The 21,442-nt window shown below is 53.4% G+C and overlaps 1 protein-coding gene across 10 annotated transcripts in view; it reads left to right on the plus strand.

Annotated features, from left to right (window-relative positions):
- br (broad-complex core protein) overlaps positions 1-21,442 on the plus strand; it is a 41,374-nt gene that overhangs the window by 11,419 nt on the left and 8,513 nt on the right. For 2 of the 10 annotated variants that reach the window (XM_076368880.1, XM_076368861.1), the window contains exons 1-6: positions 6,514-6,677; positions 7,342-7,790; positions 10,342-10,543; positions 10,877-11,068; positions 13,323-13,905; positions 14,800-14,859. In XM_076368880.1, coding sequence (XP_076224995.1) covers positions 10,358-10,543; positions 10,877-11,068; positions 13,323-13,905; positions 14,800-14,859 — 1,021 coding nt within the window. In that variant the 5' untranslated portion in view covers positions 6,514-6,677; positions 7,342-7,790; positions 10,342-10,357. Of the gene's footprint in view, positions 1-5,829; positions 6,079-6,513; positions 6,800-7,341; positions 7,791-9,648; positions 9,777-10,341; positions 10,544-10,876; positions 11,069-13,322; positions 13,906-14,799; positions 14,860-21,442 lie in introns of those variants that run through there. The other 8 variants (XM_076368881.1, XM_076368879.1, XM_076368866.1 and 5 more) reach the window with 7 other exon arrangements.

Below are 21,442 nucleotides of genomic sequence, written 5' to 3' on the forward strand. Positions count from 1 at the left end.
TCCGTGAGCCTCTCGTGCCCGTTTCCACCTGGCCCGACGTTTTCGTCCGAGCACCAGGGCGAACGATCCCTCGGTGACTAATCCCGCGGACGATACCGATGGTTATTTTCGGGCGGGCAAACATTGGCCCCGTGTCTCGTCATTCATCCTTGTTCCGTGCCGGTCGGCCGGCAACGAAAAAACGAACGAGAGAAAAAGGCGGGAAAGGAAGAAGGAAAGGAGTAGGAGGGTTTCTCTAAGTCCCGCGAAGGTTCGAGCGAGAGGAGTAGGGGGGCTGGGGGGCAGAGGTGGATATCGCAGGAAATTGACCGAGCAATTCTCACCTGACGCGGCTGCGGCGTCGGCGGTGGCATCGCCGCACGCCCCCTGTTCCCCTCTAACACATTCCCACGTACCGCTCGGTGTCCGTGTATCGGCCCGGGACACCTACTATACACCGACGAAAAGAAATAATTGGTTGTTTGGCTGTCGGCGGATTAGCCCGTTCGAGGTCAACGGCCGCCAAATGTTTGCGAATGCAGTGTAGAGTAGGGACACGGGGTGGAGGAGGGAGAAAAAGGGGGAAAGGGTACCGGTTCGAACGAAACACTGGCGTGAGACGAGGGATGAGGAACGAGGGAGGTGACGTTGTGGATGGAAGGGGTTCGGCCGGGGGGAGGTGGCGGGAGGCAGAGGAAAAAGGTGGCAGAAGGGGAAAAGGCACGTACGATTGCGGCCGCGGAGAGACTCCAGACCCTGCATATTCTTGCCCCTGCTTTCTGCCGTTGCTACTGCTGCTGCTGCTGCTTCTGCTGCTGCTGCTGCTGCTGCTGTTGTTGCTTCCTCGCACACCTCGCTCGCCCCCCACGGAAAGCCTCGCGTGTGTACAGTGCATTTAGGACGCATGTACGCTCGCCGACTAAAGAGGATGATATTCTTTATCGCTGCAGTTTCCGTCTATTGGGACGAATTCATGCGGCGCTCGTTGGCAGGCCGCGTTAACTGGCAGGTGAGCCCTGTTTAATGAGCGCACACCTACTTGCACGCAGACACCAACGGAACCGCCGAAAAAAGGGCGCCTCCGTGGCTTCCCTGTTCGCTTGTGCCTGGCACCGACGAACATCGACGAACGATTCTCTCGTTGGTCGTGTTCAGTCGTAGGTGTCCAATCTTTTGGCTTTGCCTGGGATATCGTAATAGAAGATAAACCTGTCTCGAGCGTATGATAAGGGTTCGCGAGGGTTTGCCGAATCTGTGCTGTCCTATTGATTTATGTTCATCGGTTCGATGTCCACGGTTTACGGAGTCTTCGACGTTACCTGGATAATCTCGTGATTTCTCGATGGGGATGACGGTAAGACGACCGAGGGAGGGTTGGTCGAGGCACTAGGCATATGACGTAGACGCAGGGAAGTGGGGATGCGTGCGAGCGAGCGGAACGGCGGTGAAGAAAAGGCGGGACGGCAGGGGCGGTTACGGGGTAGCTATTCCTCTTGGTCCCGCGTTCCGCGATCGGTAGCCTTGAACTCGGAACAACGGTACACATCGTCGCCCCGTCCGACGTACCGTTCCTCCGGCTCTCGATCGGCGAGCAGCCAATCGGAATTCAAGTATCGACTGCCCCGTGACCGAGGCTGCCCGCCTCCCCCGCGCGAGCCTCGGTCTCAATTACCGGCGACCCGGGTACGTTAAGATTCCGATTCACGCTGAAAATATTATCCGCTCATATTTTAAGAGGATCTCGTGGGAAATAGGACGGGTGTAAAAATAATTGATGCCGCTGGATCGATCGGCTTCGGAAAATTTCGCGCCTCGGAAACCGAAGCGTTTCCTCGGGAATCCGCGGCGACGCGATGTGCACCTGCGATATTTCGTATCGCGCGCTCGGATCTCGCGCAGGTGGAGCCGCGAAGCTGCGTACGCGGCTCGGGAACATCTGCGTTCTCTTCTGCTCCCGTGATCGCGCGCGGTTCGCTGGAATTCCAGGATTAACGGGTTCCCCGTCGCGGTGGCCATTGACGCTCGCTGCGTCCGAATTGCTCGAAACTAATCGCGTTTGAGGGATCGACGATTAGAAACATTCGGTAAACTAGGTGACTGGGTGGTATTGAAAAACTACGAAAATTATTAATAATTATTCCCAACGTCATTTGTATTCGCCGCGGGGCCGCAATATCGTATGAAAGGCTAGAAATTCCGGCGGCAGCGAACGCGTTAACGCGATCTCTCGACGGGGCTCCGTTATTTACCGGCTTTCCTTGTGCGCTCCCCGCTCCCCTCGGCTCCCGGAGCAGACCATTTAATTTTTCACCCGTAGCCTCGATTCTGCAAACGCGGAGAGGACGGTGCACGGGAGGAGCGAGACACGGGGAGGCATTCTGAATATGCACGTTCAAGGCCAACTGACTCATAGACTCCTCCGCGCGGCGTGTTCCATAGGAAACCGCGCCGCTGAATGTATCATCGTCCACCGATAGATACAGGGGTGGGGACGAGAAAGGCGAGTCCCGGCTGCCTCTGTCCTGAATGGCGGCTCGCTGAATGCAAAGATAGCGAGACGGGAATGACGCACTTAAGGGATCCCTTTCCTAGATCGTTCGATCGTTACCAGCGGCCGCGATCGCGCGCCACGCGTCCGGGGGATACGGGCACGCGAGGAATGGAGTTCGCGGACTCATCGTTCGAATGGATAATTCTCATTATTCCGAGCAGCGGAGTTGCGCGGGGCAGTAAACGCTTCATTTAGAGATACACGCGGGGGCCGGCCAATAAATTTCCGCGATCAATATATACCGCGCGCCTCGTTCCTTTCGCGAATTTTTACGCTGGTTATACACTTCCCCTCGCGTTCTCGAGCTGTAGCCCCAGGTATCCCAGCGTCGGCCGCGAATTATTCGACCAAGGTCAACGAGAATGCTCTCCGCGCCGGGGGTCGAAGAAAATCTTTGAATCCGGGAAAACGGGTTAGGGTTCGCGGACGAGGAAACATTTCTAGGCGATCTAGTCTATGTATATATATACATATATATATATATATATAGGTGGCACAGCCCTCAGCTTTGGCTCCTAGGAATCCAATCAATAAATATTACAATGGAACCCCTAGAGAAGTAGGGGAGCGTATCCTCCTCTCGCCCGTCACCCCCGTCTCTGTTCATCGGCCTCTTTCACTCCACCGTTAGGTACTCCTCTTCTTGTCGCGTCGGTGGAAAAAGGATCTGTCCTACGGTCGCGCTCTCGCAGTCGCGTTCCTCGTCCTCGTTCGCCTCTCTCGTCCTCGGCTACGTCCGCGAAACTTTGCTCCTTGCTCTTTCCCTCTTGCAGCCCCCGTGGCTGTCTCTGTTACCGCCTCTGCCTCTCTCACCCTTGCTCGCTTTTTCCCTCGCTTTACCCTACTCCTTTTTCTCCCTTTCTCTTTCCTCTCCGCCCCGCTCCGCCCTTCCTAACTCGCCCCATCCATCCCCGGTTTCGTCGCTCCGCCGTCGCCCTTCCTCTAAGCCGGCCTTCTGCCCTCCCTCCGCCCTGTTCCTCGACGACGTCGTCGTCGTCGTCGTCGTCGCCGCCGTTGCCGTCGTCGGCGGCGTCGTCGTCGTAGTAGTCGTCCCTCTCATCCAGCGGCGTTTACATTTTACTTTTCTAGTAGCGAATTAAAACCGCGTTCATGCGCAGCCCGCGGAAGGGCGTAATGATTTTTTGAGGGGCGAATCGAGTGGGGTCGCCTACAGCACCGGCGGAGGGGGTAGTAGCTGCGGGCGCGAGCTTAGCAGGAGCAGGACGGGCAGAAGGGATCGCGAGACAGGCCGACTGTCGAATAGATGGATGGAAGCTAGAATCTAGCTCGGGGAGAGAGAAAGAGAGAGAGAAAAAGAGAGAGAGAACCGGTGGGTCGGAGGGGTTAGACGGAAGGGTGTATCCGTTGGAACAGCGAACGATATTACGGATATTCGAATATCCTCGGCAACGAATATTACTTCCGCGGACCGACCGTCTAATCTCTCGCGATTCGACGACTCGGACAGCGGCGTCCTTTCATCGTCCTCCCGGCGGACGGCAACCCCCTCGGCTACGAGGTTCCGAACCACCGCGAGCTTTTTTCCCAACCCCCGAACAGAGCGCAGACTTTGCGGCGGCGACGCCGAAGGGAGGACCGACCTCCGTGGGATACTCAAATAGAACAAAAGACGTCCTTCGCGGCCAGTGACGTTAACGGGCGTAACGGTCGACGAACGGGGAGGGTCGAACGGGGCGCGAAGCGTGCGTGGCCGGAGGAACGGCCAAATCCCCCTCGTTCGGATTCCTCCGAAGAATCTTCGCGATTCGACCGCGTTAATCCGGCGCACCGCGAGCCCCGTCGCCGCGGCACGAAAAAATTCCGGCGCTTTTAATTGGGAGTCGTTAGCTTTGCGCATTTTCGTCTCCGCGGGTTAACGGATGAGGCTGACGGCGAGCTCGCGCGAAAGCCGGAGAGGAAGATCCGAGGGAAGAGAGGCTAGAAACGACAAGGGCTGGAAAGAGAACCGGAGGGTGGGTTGCCAAGGAAAAAGCGAGAGAGGGCTGGCTGAGAGAGAGAGAGAGAGAGAGAGAGAGAGGTGTGCAGGAGAGAGAAAAGAGAAGAGGAGAAGAGAAAAGAGATGGGCTGGACGGTAGGGCAGAGGGGTGAAACGGGAGGCACGGCCGATGCGGCCACAGGCATAAAGCTCCCCACCATAGAGTAGCATTGGTTCCCTTTTCTCCGTTGCTCTCTCCTCGCCGCGTTCCGCTCTCTTCGTCCCTACCGCGGTCCGTCTCTCCCCGTCTCAGTCCCTGCGTACGCACTATTTTTTAGTCCGCACTTATTACGACAGATGTCTCATGCTCCGATAAAGAATAACGGCGGCCGGCGGGCGCCGTTTCCCCCCCGCGTGTGCGTGCTAGTCCTAACTGCGGCTCGGGAGCTGCAGCCCGTACTCTCGGCGCTTCTCGTGGCTCTCGTGGTGTCGTGACGCGACACGGCACGGCACGAGTTAACGTTACCTTACGTTTTACGCGCACCTTCCTTTTTTTTCTCTCCGCGCCGCGCGCTCTCCAACCCTAGCTCTCTCTCTCTCTCTCTCTCTCTCTTTCTCTCTTTCTTTCTCTCTCTCTCTTTCTCCTCCACCCTCGCCTGGAGCGAGGAGGGCTCCACCTCCTCCCTCTCTCACGCGCTCGGAACGTGTTGCGCCGCCGTGACAGTGACTTTGTTCCCCGACGTGTCAACGGCTGGCTGGTTGGCTGGCTGACTGACTGACTGACTCTCCGGTCGTCGTCGTCGTGTCGGTCGGCGTGTGCCTAGTCCGTTCTACGCGATCGCTCGAGTGTCCACGCGAGCGAGACGCGTGATCACTCTCTCTCTCTCTCTCTCTCTCTCTTTTACTCTCTTTCTCTCTCTCTCCCTCTCGTCCCTGTTCACCCGCACGGCGCGTTCGACGCTCGCGTGCACCGCCCGGTGGTTGTGGTGTCAGTGGTTGGTGGTGGTGGTGTTGTCTCCGGCCTCCCGGTGTCCGAGTGTGTGAAACGGACCGGCAACAGATCCTTCGCATTCCGGAGAGCGTGGAGCGCGCGGCAATTCGCGTCACGGTGGCTGCCCGCATCCCGAACACACCAGTGAGAACACGTGGCTAGGTGGGTAGCTCGTGCGTGCGTGCCCGGCTGCGTGCGAGTCGAGTGACATCGTTTGAAATTCCCGCGCCACGGCCTGCCCCGTTACCCGGTCTTTTCGTATTTCGCGGCGAATCGGGAGCGTCCCTTTCCGCCTTCCCCTCTCCCCGCGGAGAGAGTCTCGCGTGGTCCCGTTTCCTTGGGCGTCGCATCGTCTGGATCAGGGATCGGACGTCTGTTACGATTCCCTCGCGGCTCGCGAACGTGCCGTCAGACACGGGTATAAATCGTTTACCGCTCCTGTCATCGCGACCTTATCCGTCTCGCCGCGAATTCTCTCGACCGACAGTGTCACGATGAAACGGCGGAAAGGGGGCGCGAAAAGGCGGTCAAAGGGTGCGCAACCGAATCTCGGCCAGCGGAGAGGCGCAGTGGAATCGGAACGCACGTGAGCGACGAGTCAGACACGCAGGTGCCGGCGGGGTGAGCTCCATCATCGTGTCCTCTACGAGATTCTAAAACCTTCGAGCGCGTTTCTAATCTTCCGTTCGCCGCGTGCGACCCCGCCGACGAAGGGAATTCGATTCTTGGGGGAAAATTGGAGACGCCCGGTCGTCGGTCGTCTCCTCGCCGCGATCCTCGGCCGAATCTCCTCGCTGTCGGCCTTCTCGCTCCCTCTCCGTTCGGTTCTTCCGCTCTCTCTTTTTTTCCTCCCGCTTCTTCTTCCTCCCTCTCGGCCGGCGAGAGGCTCTCGGCGTGTGTTCCCTCGGGCCGCGTCGGTGTGCGCGTGCTCCCGTGGTTGTGGCGTGGTGTGTGCGGCCCCTCTCGGTGTCTCTGTCCCTCCGTCTCGCTCCCTGTGTCGCCCTCGCGCGCGCCGCCTCCTTCTCTCTGGCTGTCTCTCTCTCGGCCGCACTCCGCTGTCGGTCGTTCTCGCTCGTCGTACCGGCGATCGCCGGCTTTTCGTACGTTTTCGTGCGGCCTCGCTGCCGCCGCGCCGCGACGTACGCCCGCGTCGCGTCGTCGACGACGACGGCACACAGCTGCACAGTCGTGACGTGACGTTTCGGGGGTTAGTTCGCACGGTATGTGACGGAGAACGAGGCCACCGGCGGACTGTGCTGCTCTCCGACGTGCCGACACCGTTCAATCCTAGTAGTCGTTGTCGTTGTCGTCGTCGTTGGTTCTTCGTCGTTCGCCGTACGTCGTGCGTTTCCGGTTTTCGAAACGGAACCGAGGATTCGTCGTGTGCGCCGCGCGCGGCACTTCCCTTCTCTCTTTCCTTCGCTGCCTCTCGGCGTTCTCCTGCGTTCGTCGGTCCACGTCCGTTGCTCTCGCGCCGGCTGTACGAGCGCCGCGACATGTGATCCTCGCGATTCCCTCGATCGGTGAATCGAATCGCGGAGCGGGAAACTGCGCGCTTATCTTCCACCTCGTACGGTTCCCGTCTTTCTCGCTCTCCCCGAGTTTTCTCGGTGGCATTTCTTTCCGTTCGCTCGGTCGCAGTAGCGCGGGGAGAGCCGGATCACGCGCTTCCTCACCGCACGCGCGGCGATTTCCCTCGGCCGCGATCCGCGGCGAAATTATCCGCGCGGTTTGGATCCGTCGATCGTCGATCGTTCCTGGCCCGCGCGCGCGTTGTTCTCTTTATCTGTCCGTCTTCGTCCGACGCTCGTAAGTCGCCCGGCCGATATCGTGCGGTCGTCGCGTCTCGACGCGAATTAAATCGATCGATAAACCTGACCGCAGATTTTCCGTGTTCTCTCTCGACGGCCGCCGCGCGCGAGGATCGAACGAAGGAAGAAAGGCCCCCGCGGCACGTACGGACTGACGGACTGACGGACGGACGGCGAGGAGCGACGTGTGTGCGCGTCGATCGCTCCGATCGGTCCGTCGAGAATGACTTTCCGTCACGAAGCAGCACTACTGGCCGAGTGTAGGGGACTTATTCGCGAACTTGTGAAGTGCGCACTTTTTTGCGAGGTGGCGTTGTGGAGATAAAACGCGGACCAGTTTCAATTTCAGTTCATTGTTGCGGTCATTAGCTTACGCGGCATGACGAGTGATAGGTGTGCTGACGCGATAACGCAACCGCTTTTTACGAACTGTGATTCCCCGCTGGATAGTGTGGTGGTGAATGTGCCTTAGAAATTACGAGAACCGTAACAGCCCGTTTAGCCGCGATCGCAAGGGAAAAGGTAATCAGTATGTCAACGAGACACCGGCCCGGTTTGATCGCACGTCACGTCACAATCTCGTCCCGACTCGCCTCGACTCGTTCCGTCTCGTTTCGTTTCGTTTCGTTCCGTTCCGTTCCGTTCCGTTCCGTTCCGTTCCGTTCCGTTTCGTCTCGTCTCGTCTCGTCTCGTCTCGTCTCGTCTCGTCTCGTCTCGTCTCGTTTCGTCTCGTCTCGTCTCGTCTCGTCTCGTCTCGTCTCGTCTCGTCTCGTCTCGTCTTGTCATCGTCGTGATCGCGATCTCGTTTCGCCCAGCGATGTCAATTTTCTCGACGGTGTGTGCGCGCCTTGTACACGCGACCTCTCTCGCCCGGCGTATGACGTTTCGCGAGGAAGATGATAAATAGAAAGGAAACAATCATCCCGAGCTTCCCGCGCTGCTCTATTCTCTTCCAATAGAAACAAAACGGCGAACGAATAACAAACGAAATCACCGGCACCGTCGTTTTTGCCCTGTTTCCCGCCGCGGTCCGCCGTCGCGTCACGCGCGAGAAACATATTTAGCGTGCGGCACGGTAAATAAAGTTGACTTTCATTCTCCTTCGGATCGGCGACGGCTAGAGAGGCTTCTATCACCGACGAGCCGCGCGCCGGCCAGGATTTTCACGCGACCGCGAAACTTATCACCGATTCGTCATCCATAAATTTAGCGGTGCTTGATAGCGGGCCTAAAATAAAAAAAATAACGCAGGCCCGAAAACAGTTTCCGAATCGGCATCGCCGGCTTATGATAAACGGGTATCGAGACGAACAGGAATCCGCTCGTTTTTTACCCTTTAGTTTCGTAGCGCCGGCGAGATAATCGGTCGCCGAAAATATTGCATCGCGAGCAGAAGTAGTCATCCGGTTGCACCGCCGCCTCGATCGCTATTTTCTTCGTAACCGAGCGTGGCCGACTGGCGTAAAAATTCCTTCGGAACCTGGTGATACCGATTATCAACGGAAACGTTCTAAAATACTATGCACGGTGTTCGTGGTGTGCTCCTTATCGCGTGTAACGCGTTACAGAAATAAGGAAAAGACGAACGGGGGAGAGAAAAAGAAGGAGGCGCGGGCGCGCACGGTTTTTATCTACGATCATTAATTCTATTCTCTCTATCGAGGCTTTTGTCATGGCGTGAGCACCATCACATGCGAACACAACGCTCGGCAGAAGCGAGCGAGCACTGTGAATTTGTTTGAAGATCGTTCCGTTTCATTTCTCCGTTCTTTCTTTCTTTCCCTTTTTTTTTTTTATCATTTCGCTAAGATAACACTATCAGCATACATTTAATGCTTGCGCTTTTATAAGTGGCGGAGAGAATTATTTAATCGTACGTTCTGGCTTCGCTCCAGCCTGGCGACCTAATTTTCTCGTATGGTGCAAATAAAAAGTAGTGTAATTCTTCGCGCCGTCTATTTTTACATGTCGTGCACTCTTCCCATTTCTTTCTTTTTTTTCCCGCCTCGCTCTCTCCTCCCTCTCGTTTCATTATTCGCTGGTAAACCGTACGGGACGAACGTCACCCGACCCGATTTCCATTCGCACGGGTTACCCGCGAGTCGCCGCGCGCCGGTTACTCGCGGTGCTCGCGAGTGTCCCGCGGACGGGATCGTGTTCACCGCGGGCGAAACAGAAACGGGGAACGCTTCTGGCGGCTCCGGCGTTCCCGATGCCACGTAAAAATACCGCGCGGAATAACTCGGCGAGAAGTGCTGTTTTGCAACGGGACGCGCGCGCGGCGGGAGGAGCGCGCGCCTCGCCGCGCCGCGCCGCGCCGCGCCGCTCTCGTATTTTTATTCCGTCGGAATTAATAACATATGTTTCTGCGCGCGAGTAGACACCTTCCTCCGGCCGCGTCCTGTCCGCGGCCCGAGCGGATCCGCGAATTAATTCGACCGTTATATAAGTTTTCGGCGGCGCCGGGACCGCGGGCAAATTAACATCTGCTCTAATGCCACACCTATGGTAAACACGCCGTTTAAATACCACTCGATGCGTGTAACATTATATAATTCGATAGACGAGTAGTTCTTTTCTTCTCTCTTCTCCCCTTCTTCTTGTTTTTCTTCTTCTCCTTCTTCTCCTTCTCTTTCTTCTTCTTCTTCTTCTCTCTCGTCGACTATATAGAACGTAAGGACGGACTCGCCCGCGCAAGCGTGTTGCAACAGTGTTTTTTTTAATTTCGACACGGCGGTTATCGAAAATTATCGGTCCGCGAGATGCTTATCGGCCAGGAGGGGGGTCGGGGAAACGGTTCGTTCTTTTTTTTCTCTTTTTTTATCGTGCAACTAGAAAACCTCGGAGCCTTCTGATTTCGTCTCCTGGCCGAGGTCGCGGACGGGTCCGGGACGCCGCCCCGCGATTGGCGGCGGCCGATCGAACCGATCCGCGCCGCGGCTCCGCACTCGGGGAACGTTCCTCTCGATTCGCCCGGCCCCGCGAAGAGAGAGGCAGAATAATTTTATTCAAGCCAGATAAGATAAGCCCGGTGACGGTTTATAATAGCGGACAATATTATTTCTGATTATAGGTGAATAGATATAACGATGGTAGATACGCAACACTTTTGCCTGCGATGGAACAATTACCAAAGCAGTATAACGTCGGCGTTTGAGAACTTGAGGGACGATGAGGATTTCGTGGACGTCACACTGGCCTGCGATGGCAAGAGCCTCAAAGCGCATCGCGTCGTACTTTCCGCTTGCAGTCCCTACTTTAGAGAATTGCTCAAGGTAAGATAAACTGCATCGGTTTTTCCAACCTCTCCCCCCTCTGTCCCCCCCTCTCCCATTCTCTCTCCCATTCTCTCTCCCATTCTCTCTCTCTCTATTTTATCTATCTCTCCTCTACACTGTCAACCTTTTGTCCATTCCTCTTCTACACCGTGAACCTTTTACCTGTCTCCCTTACGCCGCTTCTACGCTCTCCCGTTTTTCCGTCTCTTATTTGTACGCCCGTTGTTGGCTCGGCTCGATGCGATCATCGAGTGCAACATCAATGTTTAACTAATGCGAGAAATTGTCTCTTCTTCTTCTTCTCCTGCCCCGCTGATCCCCGTTTTGCAGAGCACCCCGTGCAAACACCCGGTGATAGTACTTCAGGATGTAGCGTTCAGCGACTTGCACGCGCTGGTGGAGTTCATCTATCACGGGGAGGTGAACGTGCATCAGCGTTCCCTTAGCAGCTTCCTGAAGACCGCAGAGGTCCTCAGGGTATCGGGGCTCACGCAACAGGCGGACCAAACGGACAGGGACGAGGTAAGCTCTTCTGTGTCCGCCCACATCTTACTCGAACCTCGCGCCGGAGACAGCGTCGGGAAGGGAATCCCGGTAAAGGGATTTTTCTTTCGACGACAGCTGATTAACCCCTTGACCATTAATACAGTTAAGCGTCGAACAAAGTTCAGGCGGGTTCTCAAATCGGAATTTACAGGGAACGTTTTTGTAAAATAATATTATTTCATTCGATGCGACGCGTCGATATAACTTGCCGCTGATACCGATTTTATTGATTAAATTAGTGGAATACTGATTGAAATCAGTCCTCGATTCGTTTAACGAGAGAACCGCACGAATTTTTCTATAGAAATTCGAAGGGTTTTGTTCATTGAAATTTCGATTGAGTTACCAGTCAAGTTCGATCGGTTTGTAATTCCGTGTTCTACGACGAGGGGCTAATTCCGTCTACGTTCGACCCGGTTCTCCGAATAACGAAACGATCGTCCGCCATATGCGTAACGTCGAGTCTCGGCATGACTCCAGCTCGCAAATTGATTATGCTTTGCATGTTATCTCTGATAGAGACGTGACTTTCGACTAAAGAGGCCCCTTATCTCGGTGCACAATGTATATCCATCTTGATCCCAATCCATAATTGTCATAGGTCAAGCAAACAAAGATAACCGGGCGACGTTACAAATAGAAATCTCAATAATCGTGCACCGGAGAAAGTTGGCGAAAACGCTCCATTAAAAAGCAATTCGGCCCGGGAGAGAATTGAATTTCTCGTGTTGCATCGTACTCGAGATTAGCGTGAGTTCCACAGACGGTGAAAAACGTTTCGATGATTTATTAAGACGCGTGCTGACGGATCGCGGAGTCTATTCGAGAAGCGGTCGGTGAATGTTTAACTCCGACCAACTTTACACCGAACCTTGTTCGTATGAATGATGCATAAAAATTACTTTAATGGAGCAACGACACTATTAATAAATGCGAAATCAGGTTGCGAATGGAGATCGGAGTCACTTCGAATCGAGGGGGTGGAACAGCGTTTGTCCGAATCGTGGGCGAGCGATCGAGTGCTCTGTGACAAAAATTTCGAATTTTATATATTCGCGCAGTTTATTATCTAGAAATTATCTACAAAGAAACTAAGTAACAGAGAAAGCGAGGGATTCTAACGATAACGTGTTGTCAAGAGAAACAAGCATTCTCCCCCGTAACGCGTTAACCCCTTGAACTGAAACGACGAGTGTTCTCAGCGCGAAACTGGATTTCCTGAATTATTTAACAAACATACTAACTCGCAACTAAAATAATTATCTGTTTCTCATAAATAAAGTTAACCGAAGCTAAAACACTTCAGTTCTACTTAACCTTTTGGCTACTATTGGCGCATAATTTAAAATTTTGCTCTCGCTGTACTGTTGCCTACGGCGCTAGTAAATTGTTATCGACAATGTAGCAAAGCTTGCTTAGATCGGACGTAAGTGAATTCTAACTCGACAGTTACACGTTCCGTTAGTCATATTATATAGATGTGATTATTTTATATTAGTTTAATTTAGTTCAATTCGTGGATTCATTTCAAAGGGTTAAATAACTGGAAAGGCTTGTCTCGAAATCGTTCTCGAATCTCTTCACCTGATAGACAAGTCTACAATCTGCCATGTCTCTTGTTAAAGCCGAGGGGTTAAAACAGCCATGTCACGATAGCATTAAACAACATGAACAGTACTGTTCGATTCCAAAGAAATCGTCAAGCCAGGGGTTAACCCTTTGCACTCGGAAGTTTCTCGCTAGAAGCATTCAACATTCTTCAACCAAAGACAATATTCTTCGAAACTAACTCGAGGTGAAATCACAAGGAACAAAGCTATTTTTCTCGTCATTACTCAAAGTTCGACATTAACACTAGAACTACCGTCCCAGTCCAAATGACTGGTTCCGATTCGTTTGTTCCTCAATCATCGATATCTCAAAAGCATTCAACATTTGAAATGACCTTGAAAACAAATAGTATCATTCGAATACTACAATGAACGTCCGAAGAAACTGAAAATAATCTTGTCACAATTTTCATAGGTATTACACGTGAACCGCATGAAATGCTCGGTAGTTCTAGTGTCAAATATTCTATAATTTCACCGCGTGAAATCGAATGGCGGCTAAGAGCCACCCGCCGAGTGCAAAGGGTTGAAAGTTCGATTCCCGATCGCCTGTACCCGAACGATTGCACGTTGAGTTCGAATGGAGGCTGACTGGTCTGGTTTCCGTGTTTCTCCCGCAGCTGTCCCACGTGCGCGCGTTGGCCGCCGGTGGCAACCATCTTCCCTTCCACGAGAAACTGGAGGAGAGTTTCCCGCGCGGTGGTTCGCCGCCCACGCCGGTCACCCCGACGCCGACATCGGTGCAGCAGTTGCAGCGCAGGCTACAGATACGCAGGAGGCGGACGCCGAGCCCGCACGATGAGTCGACGGACAAGAAGCTGAGGGCGACGTCGCCGCCGCTGAACAACAACGACGCGACGCCCACGGACTTCTCCATGGTGAAGAACAACCATCTGTCGACGAAGGTCGAGGGTAACGGGGTCCACGAGGAGAACAGCCCCCTGGAGGACAACATAAAGTGCGAGCCGCTCGAGCTGACCGGCGGGAACAGCGGCAACGGAGGGAACAACGAGGACTCGTCGGACTCGGGCGCGGCGGCGTCGGACAGGCCGCCGGCGTCCGCGAGCAGTAACGAGCACGAGGCCGAGCCCGAGCACACGTCTACGTCGATTTTTTCGTCCGACGCGAAAATCTTCCCGCCCACGCCTGGAAGCTTTAATTTCAGTATGGCGGCGCTCGCCGCGGATCACACGCCGTTGTCAGGTACGCGGACCGATACCACCACGGACCGGGGCCTGTACGCATTGACCAATTCTGATCGCGCCCGCCCCGATGATACCGTGGCACCTCGATAATCGGAATTAACGTTTCACGCGTCGTTGGATCGGCAACGTTCTTCTACCAGATCACTTTCTCGGTGAAACGGGAATTTAGTAGCGAGGGATTCTTGCAGCTAGTCTTTTAATGTTAGCTTCATGGTTCTTGTAATAGTAGTGATTAGTATTTGGAAGAATGTAGGTTTAAAGAGTTGTTCGGAGGGTATCAGTTGATATTTAATGTCGTAGAACCGTTTTGTTTCGCGTTCAAATGATTTTGGAGTGGATATTGAATAGCGAGGGTTCATTGTGACTAGTATTTTAATGCTCTTGGTTTTATTAATAGTACTGATTAGAGTTTGGAAGGATCGAGGTTTAAAGGGAATAGATCTTTCGGAGGGTGTCCGATCGAATTTATTGCGGTCCCAGTAGAACAGTCGCGAAACCGCGCGAGGAGGTATACAGCAACGGCGACGTTCCAGATACGGGAATCATATTCAGAATTGACCTCGAACGGGACGGACATCGATTTAAACGGGACACAGATTATCGAGGGACCACTCCGAGCCGTTCTCTTATTAGTAGGACACTCCTCGAATAGAAATTACGGCTGGTTTCGTTACACTCGGGCGTCTATTTCTGTATAGATTGTAGATCGGTCGACTTTTGCGTTTAAGTGTTCGCGATAATGAATTTTTCCCCGTGATTTCCCGCCGCGCGCCGTCGCCGCACAAGCGATCCGCTTTGTTCCTTTCTGGTCTCCCTTAATTGCTCTGTTGCGTACAGGCCGTTGGTCGGTTGCCCGTCGCGCTAGAATGTACGCTTCTACGTGTGACGATAGTGAAATTTCCAGGATTGGGCCACGGGCTGCAACCACCGGAATTGGCAGGAACTTCGCAAGGTAAGAACATTTACCATTCAGCTCTGCCCCGTTGGAATCATCGGGACCGGACGCGACCGGTGTACCAGACTCGTCGAACAAAGTAATTAATCTCTCCTGCTCATTGAATCGGTCCGACTCTCGTACACCGATCCTCCGTTCCCCTTGACTCCGGCGCGGGCATTTTTTTTACGCTACTCCATTATTCTCCTCCGACAGTCGATACATCGTGGCCGCAAATCGTCTGCGGTGTAGCGGTTCGCTCTAATAAAAGTAACTAAAAAAAAAAAAAGAAAAAAAAGAAAAAAAGCAAAAAAAAACAGAAAAGAAAAAAAGAATAATGATACCAAGGAAATACTTGTGCAAATATTTATCAGAGACTAACAAAATCACAGGATTACGAGAATGAATATGTTCCTGTATCATTTTTATGATTTAATTTTCGTAACTTTTTAATTTGTAATTTTTAATTTATTTGGTTGCGGTGAAAGAGCACTACTGTCTGCTTGGACGATTAAAACTTCTTCTAATTGGCATGCGTTACAAAAATCATCCGATATCATCATTCCTTATATGGTTTACCATTTACGATTCGCCTGCATATATTCGCATCTCATGACGTCATAACGTTCCGCGATTACCGGCGAATTCGGGCCGCGACGGAGGGAATTTATCTGCTGAGATCCGTTCGTTTATTTTCGTTGCGCCTCGATCCGCGCGAGGGGTATCGTTGCGAAAACGGTTGCGCGACAGATTCGACAGGAATATCTGGTTAAATCCCATCGAAAATGAAATACGTCGGCCGCGATCGATACGTTTCGCCGATCGCTCTGGGAACGAACCCGACGTGTCCCGTTCCTGGTACGCAGCAGATAGATTCGCTCGGCGGCGCGGTCCACGGATTCGCCGAGATCATTCCAATTGGCACGTAGCGACGAAAGAAACCATCGGCTCGGCATCGTTGTACAAAATATCTATTCGCCGGTTGATATCTCTATCGTGTCGCGCGCGCGCGCGCGGGAGACGAAGAGGATGAAAACAGAAAAATCGAGGTCGCGAACTTTCCACGCCCCGAACGAATCTACAGAAAGAAAACACGGAACGAAAGCAAAAAAGAAACAAAAAACAAAAAATCAAGGCATAGAAGAAGTTGACAAGCAAAGATGCAACGACAGACTGTTCTCTTCTTCGTGTACAGATAAAATCCTCCGAGAAGTTTGCAGGATTATTCCCTATAACCGCTTCTCGGGTTTCGCGAGGCGGCGCCGCGTTTCGAGCGTCGTTCGATCGGCGATCGATCGCCGACGCGTTTTCACGTGTACCCCTTCTATCCGTCGATAGAACGGAGTGTCCCGTCGATCGTGACACAGCCGGGAAACGAGTCGTCCTTCTTTAGAGAGAAACGAAAAAGTCAACGTAGAATGTACGATAAAATTTCTTCGTACAAAGTCACCGCGATTGGTTTTCTTTATCAGTTATTATTACACTCGCGTTGCATTGAATTTCGAGTTTAATAATCACGAAGCTACTGTATCGTACGATAAGTAGAAACCGTTCAGCCACGAACAGACACCTGCGCGAACGGCTCGTACTCGATTATCACGGAAACAGCCGCATCGCTCGAAGAAATTTTCTTTCACATTCTCGACTTACTTTTACACGAGACTCTCCCGGTTGCGCCAGGATTGTTGGAACACCCTGCATATTTACACGTGCCGTGCTCGTATTGTCCAACTCGTCGTTGAAGTATCTTTTCTGTACATCATTGTTGTCGTCCCATTAACGTTTGGTAACGGAGTACAGACGGCTGCCGCGATATCGCCGATACGACAGCATTATGACATTGCTTACCAGTCTTTATATTTACGAATATGTATCTGTATCTCACTGAACGTGTATACATAGCAAGTGTACCATATTATATATACATATATATATATATATATCTACACACACGTATATACCGTATATCAGCGTTACCCAAACTGTGGTTTGCGGTCCGGAACTGCGGAAGATATTTCGAGCGTATCAAAAACTACGGAGTAGAATATTTTTCAACGTTTACACTCGTTTCCCTTGCACGATCGTCGTTCGTTTCGTTCGAAAATTCGTTCCGAAATCGATTAAAGATCAACGACGATCCGACGTTGCATCGAAATGAGTTAGGGTAGGTCGCGCCGGTCCCGCAGACGCGGAAAGTTTGGGAAACGCCGTCGTATATGGATTTATCTGAAGGCTTACAGCGTACACCGTAATAATACGTAATTTATAATCGCGGGACGCATCGTCACGAGACGCCACTTTGCAGCAGAGCTTGCTCGTTTTTCAATCACGAAAGAGGATGTGATAGGTCAAGCCCAAGTTTGTCACGCGTCCTTACGTCACGTACCGGCGACGGTTCGTGACCCTGCCGCGGGGGTTATTGTGGCGGCTGCGATCGCCACGGTGCGAACGTCTCTCACTTTATTGGCAATCCTTTAATCACCGCGAAACGGCGAGGTGTCCGCTCTCCGGCGCGCGTGTTGTGGGGGATAAACGACAGACAACGATACGAACGATCACGCGAGAAATCGTGTCCGACTTTTCGACGCGTTTCGCGATCCGCCCGAGCTTTTCCTCCGTTTCCCCGCCATTTTCGATGCGACGCTACCCGCGGCTTGAATATTTAATATTCTCGTTACGCTCCTCCGGAGGATCGGCGGAATTTTCAAAGGGAGTTCGCGCGACACCCGAGGAAAGCGAACTCTCGTCGATCCCGCGAAAGTTCGACCGCGAAACATCCTGTTTCCCCGAGTCGCCGTGATCCTTGGCACGCGGAGCGATGCGAGGGGAGGGGGTGTGCGAAAGGGTAGGCAGGAGGTAGAGAGAAAGGGAAAGGAGAAAAGGTGTTTTAATAAACGCTCGTCCTGACAGCACCAGAAGCACCGGCAGGCAGCGCGTCGTTAAGTAAATTCAGGTGTGGCCTCTCTCGCCGTATTCCCGAATTAATATTTGAACGGCTGGCTTATACTAGGTTAGTACTGAAAAAGTTATCAGGGGCCGTCGATAAGACGGCAGATGTTATCCGCGAAATTCAAGGTCCCTCTATCTCCGACGAACCAACGTGGCCAACTAAACATTGGCCTAAACTAAAAATACGACGACCTTGGTACGCCACTCACGTTCCTGCGGCGCACTGCGAATCATTAGACACATTAAATTATACGTGGCTCGTCGTTCGCGACCCGTTCGACCCGCGCCGTCTAGCCCCGTCGTATTTTCACTCGACGCTATTCCTTTTCCCTTCTTTTTTCTCTTCGAAAAATCACCGCTCTCGCTTTCTCTGTTCCCACTTGTATCTCTTCCATTTTCACTTTCGCTTTGTTTCTTCGTCGTTCGAGCTGTCCGCTCGCCGACAAACGTTCCTGCCGACCGTTGCCCGGTTTATCGTTCCATTCGTTACCGCGATATGCTCGTGGACCGAATTTTTCGATCGTAAGTCTTGCGCGAACGATTATTCTTCGGTGGAAACGGTGTTCCCTCCATTGTCTCCGGTTCGTTGCTCGACGGGGATCGGAACTTCTGTTCCAAAAAGGACCGGCGCGTCGGCGAAACGAAGAATAGAATGGAAAACATCGGAGGAACGGGTTCGCAGAAGTTCGCGGCGTTCGGCGGAGACGCGCCGTTAGATTTCTGGTCGACAACAAACCGCAGCGAACGAACAGAGGACGTTGCAGCCCGGTTTCGCGACGCAAAAATAGACGGTTCTGTTTGCGCGGGGTCGTTAAAAACGATACCGCGAATCATCGCGGGTCCGGTGAAAATTTCGCGAATTCCTTGGTGCACGCCTCTCGACAGGGACCCCGAGCGGAGCCGATCGGCTCGATCGATCCCTAATCGGTCATTTGCTCCGCCGTTCGACGAACGGCGAAACCGACCATTTGTTTTTCGCGTGTTTTATCGCGCCAAGGTCCCCGGCTATCTATCTATCGCGCGCGCATACCCGCGACAGAGATTTTTCGGTTCCGTCGCCGAACCGGATTGCAACGCCGTGATTTTTGGCAGCGTTTCAAGCGTCGAACGAGAGATAGTTGTGTAGCGCGCCGGGTTCGTCGGTCTCCGCCAAACTTTCCACCTACTCCCCGGTTCGTTAACGACAATAACGTCCGAATTAAACGTTGTCGCCGCTTCGGTGTTCCTCGCCGCGAATATTCCGGCCGTTGTTCCCTCGTTACGCCGACTATCGCTCGCTGCACCCACCTTTTTCCCCGTTGAAGATCACGCGGAATTATAAGAGCGATAAAGTCGAGCCCGGACACTCGGGGACTTTCCGAAATTTCCTATCGAGCGGATCCCGCTAGATAATAGTTCGCCGAATAGTGGCGATCGTTATCGCTCGCGCGAGATCGTCGCGAGGAGGCGAGGTCTAGAAGCTTCGCCGGTCGCGCGTTTAGAAAGCCCCCGTTATCGCCGGCGGAGATAAAGTGAAATTTCATTCCCGGCCCCCGGCCGGCGCGGTTCTTTCATCGTCTTTAATTCGTAATGGCTGCGGTTACGTAAAAACAAATCGTGCCCAGATAGAAAGTACAACGTACGACCGACCACTTGTCGCGCGATCGCCCGTTGAACGCGCGCGCGAGCGCGATCCTTCTTTGTTCGCTCGCTCGCTCGCTCGGTGCTTCCACTGGCCTCCGGTTCGTTCGGATCTTTTTATTCCGGCGGCCGGCTGCGAGCATATGCTCGCAGTCTGCGCGTTTCTAGGCGGATTCGCCGGGTCGTCGAAAAATTTCAAGCCCGCGAAACGGATTTGCCCCCCGCGCTCGCCCGCTCGTGTAAAGAAATCGCGTTCGCGATCGGACGCCACCCGACTTTCCCTTATTTTTCATCGACGCCGAACACGTTATTTTATAGATCGACCTGGCGGAGCGAGCCGGTCGCGGAACAATGGAAATTATACGATCGATTAAGTTAACCTTTTGCACCCGGTCTGTTATTTTTCTCCGCGAAACGGCCAATTTAGCGCGCGCTCCCGATCGCGGCGCAATTTGAAATTAAAATAGTCGTGCAACACCGTCCGCCGCCGGCGGCCGTTCCCATTGATTTCAAAAGGGAAAGGAGAATATGTTTTTTTTTTTTTAGACGCCACGCCGGCGTAGGAGACGTCATTCGACGCGCGTATTCTTTTCGGCACTTACGAGCGCGGGGCTGGCCATAGTCCCGCAGCCTACTCGCTGTTTATTGAGCGTGCTCGGGAGGAGGAGAGAGAGAGCGCGCGCGAGAGACCCGGCGAGGACAGGAGGGAGGAAGTTTCGCATAGAGCCGACACACTCGGGAGAAAGATGCGTTTATCGCGGTCTAATTTTAAATCTATTCATTCTGTTCCTTTCTTTCCGCTCGCCGGCGTCTCTCTCCGTCCCGTTGGCCGCGGGACGCTGTTCCTCTCGGCGAGTTTCGATGTCGTTATCGCAAAGAGAGGAGAAATTCGTTTCCCCCGGGCCTAGACGCGCGTATTCTTAGCCGGTTCCCAGCGACGCGCGCTAAAAATTGTTTTCGAAAAAAGCCGATACTCGCGAGAGCCGCGATTCCCTTTTCTCTCGTTCGGCCCTCCCGCCCGCCCCCGTCGCCGCCGCCGTTTTTTCCTCTCTATTCCGCGCCGCTCTGTCCGCGGCTTTCTGCTCATTTTTCCGCGAACGCGCTTGCATCCGCGGTAACCTGTTGTAAAATCCGGCCGCATAAAAATAGCGGGTGCCAGGCTGCAGAGGAGGCTCGTCGAGCACTTTATGTCCTCTCCTTCTCTCGCGCTCCGACGCTCGCGCTCGCGTGCACGCTCACTCTCCTCCGTCTCTCTTTGTATCGGTGGGGCGCGTGTTGCAGCGCATCGAGCAAATATTTATTTCACGGGACGTTCTCGGTGCCGGACACCCGTTGCGCTTCTCTTCTGCTCTTCTTCTCGTTTTCCCTCCGGCCTGGTCGCGCGTTCCTCTTTTTTCCCCCGTCCGTGTTTCGCCCGTTTCTTTTTTAACGGGCTGGCCGAATTCCTGCGACGAAAGCGGTCGACTTTTGCCGGTCCAGTTTCGCGCCTCTCCCGCGGCCCGTCCCGATCGTTCGGGGAGCAGAAAAATAATATAAAACGGAAACAGGAAGAGAGAACCCGCTCTCTGGCCGTTGATTTTCCTCGTCTGGTTGTTCGCTCGCGGAATTCCAGCTGAAGGCGTCATTGTTCTTCGGTGCCTCGTGATTCAGGTTCATTTTCGATCGACAAACCCGTCCACCGACGAATGATCGGCTGATTCAGAGGCGGCAGCAGGTGCCGCGGCGGGGGGAGAGGGATTTTTATATCGGGACTCGAGAAACTAGTCGTGCCGAAGAAATTTCGGGGTTACGTAACGCGGCTCGCTAATGGCCAGTTTGCGAAACGCGGAATTCATGCTGCCATCTGTCGACGTTGCCGATTCCGGCGATGCCTGCTCGGTTATTCGCTCGCTCGCTCGCTCGTTGGTGAGTTCTCCTCGTACGTCTATTTACTCGATACTTACTCATCTTTTCGTTCTCGTTCTTTCTTCCCGTCTCCTCTCTCGCCGTCTCGTTCCATCCTTCTGTCTTTGTTCCTCCGTCACCCCCTCGC

The sequence above is a fragment of the Nomia melanderi genome, chromosome 1 (genome assembly GCF_051020985.1).
Source record: "Nomia melanderi isolate GNS246 chromosome 1, iyNomMela1, whole genome shotgun sequence".
NCBI classification, from domain to species: Eukaryota; Metazoa; Arthropoda; class Insecta; order Hymenoptera; family Halictidae; genus Nomia; species Nomia melanderi.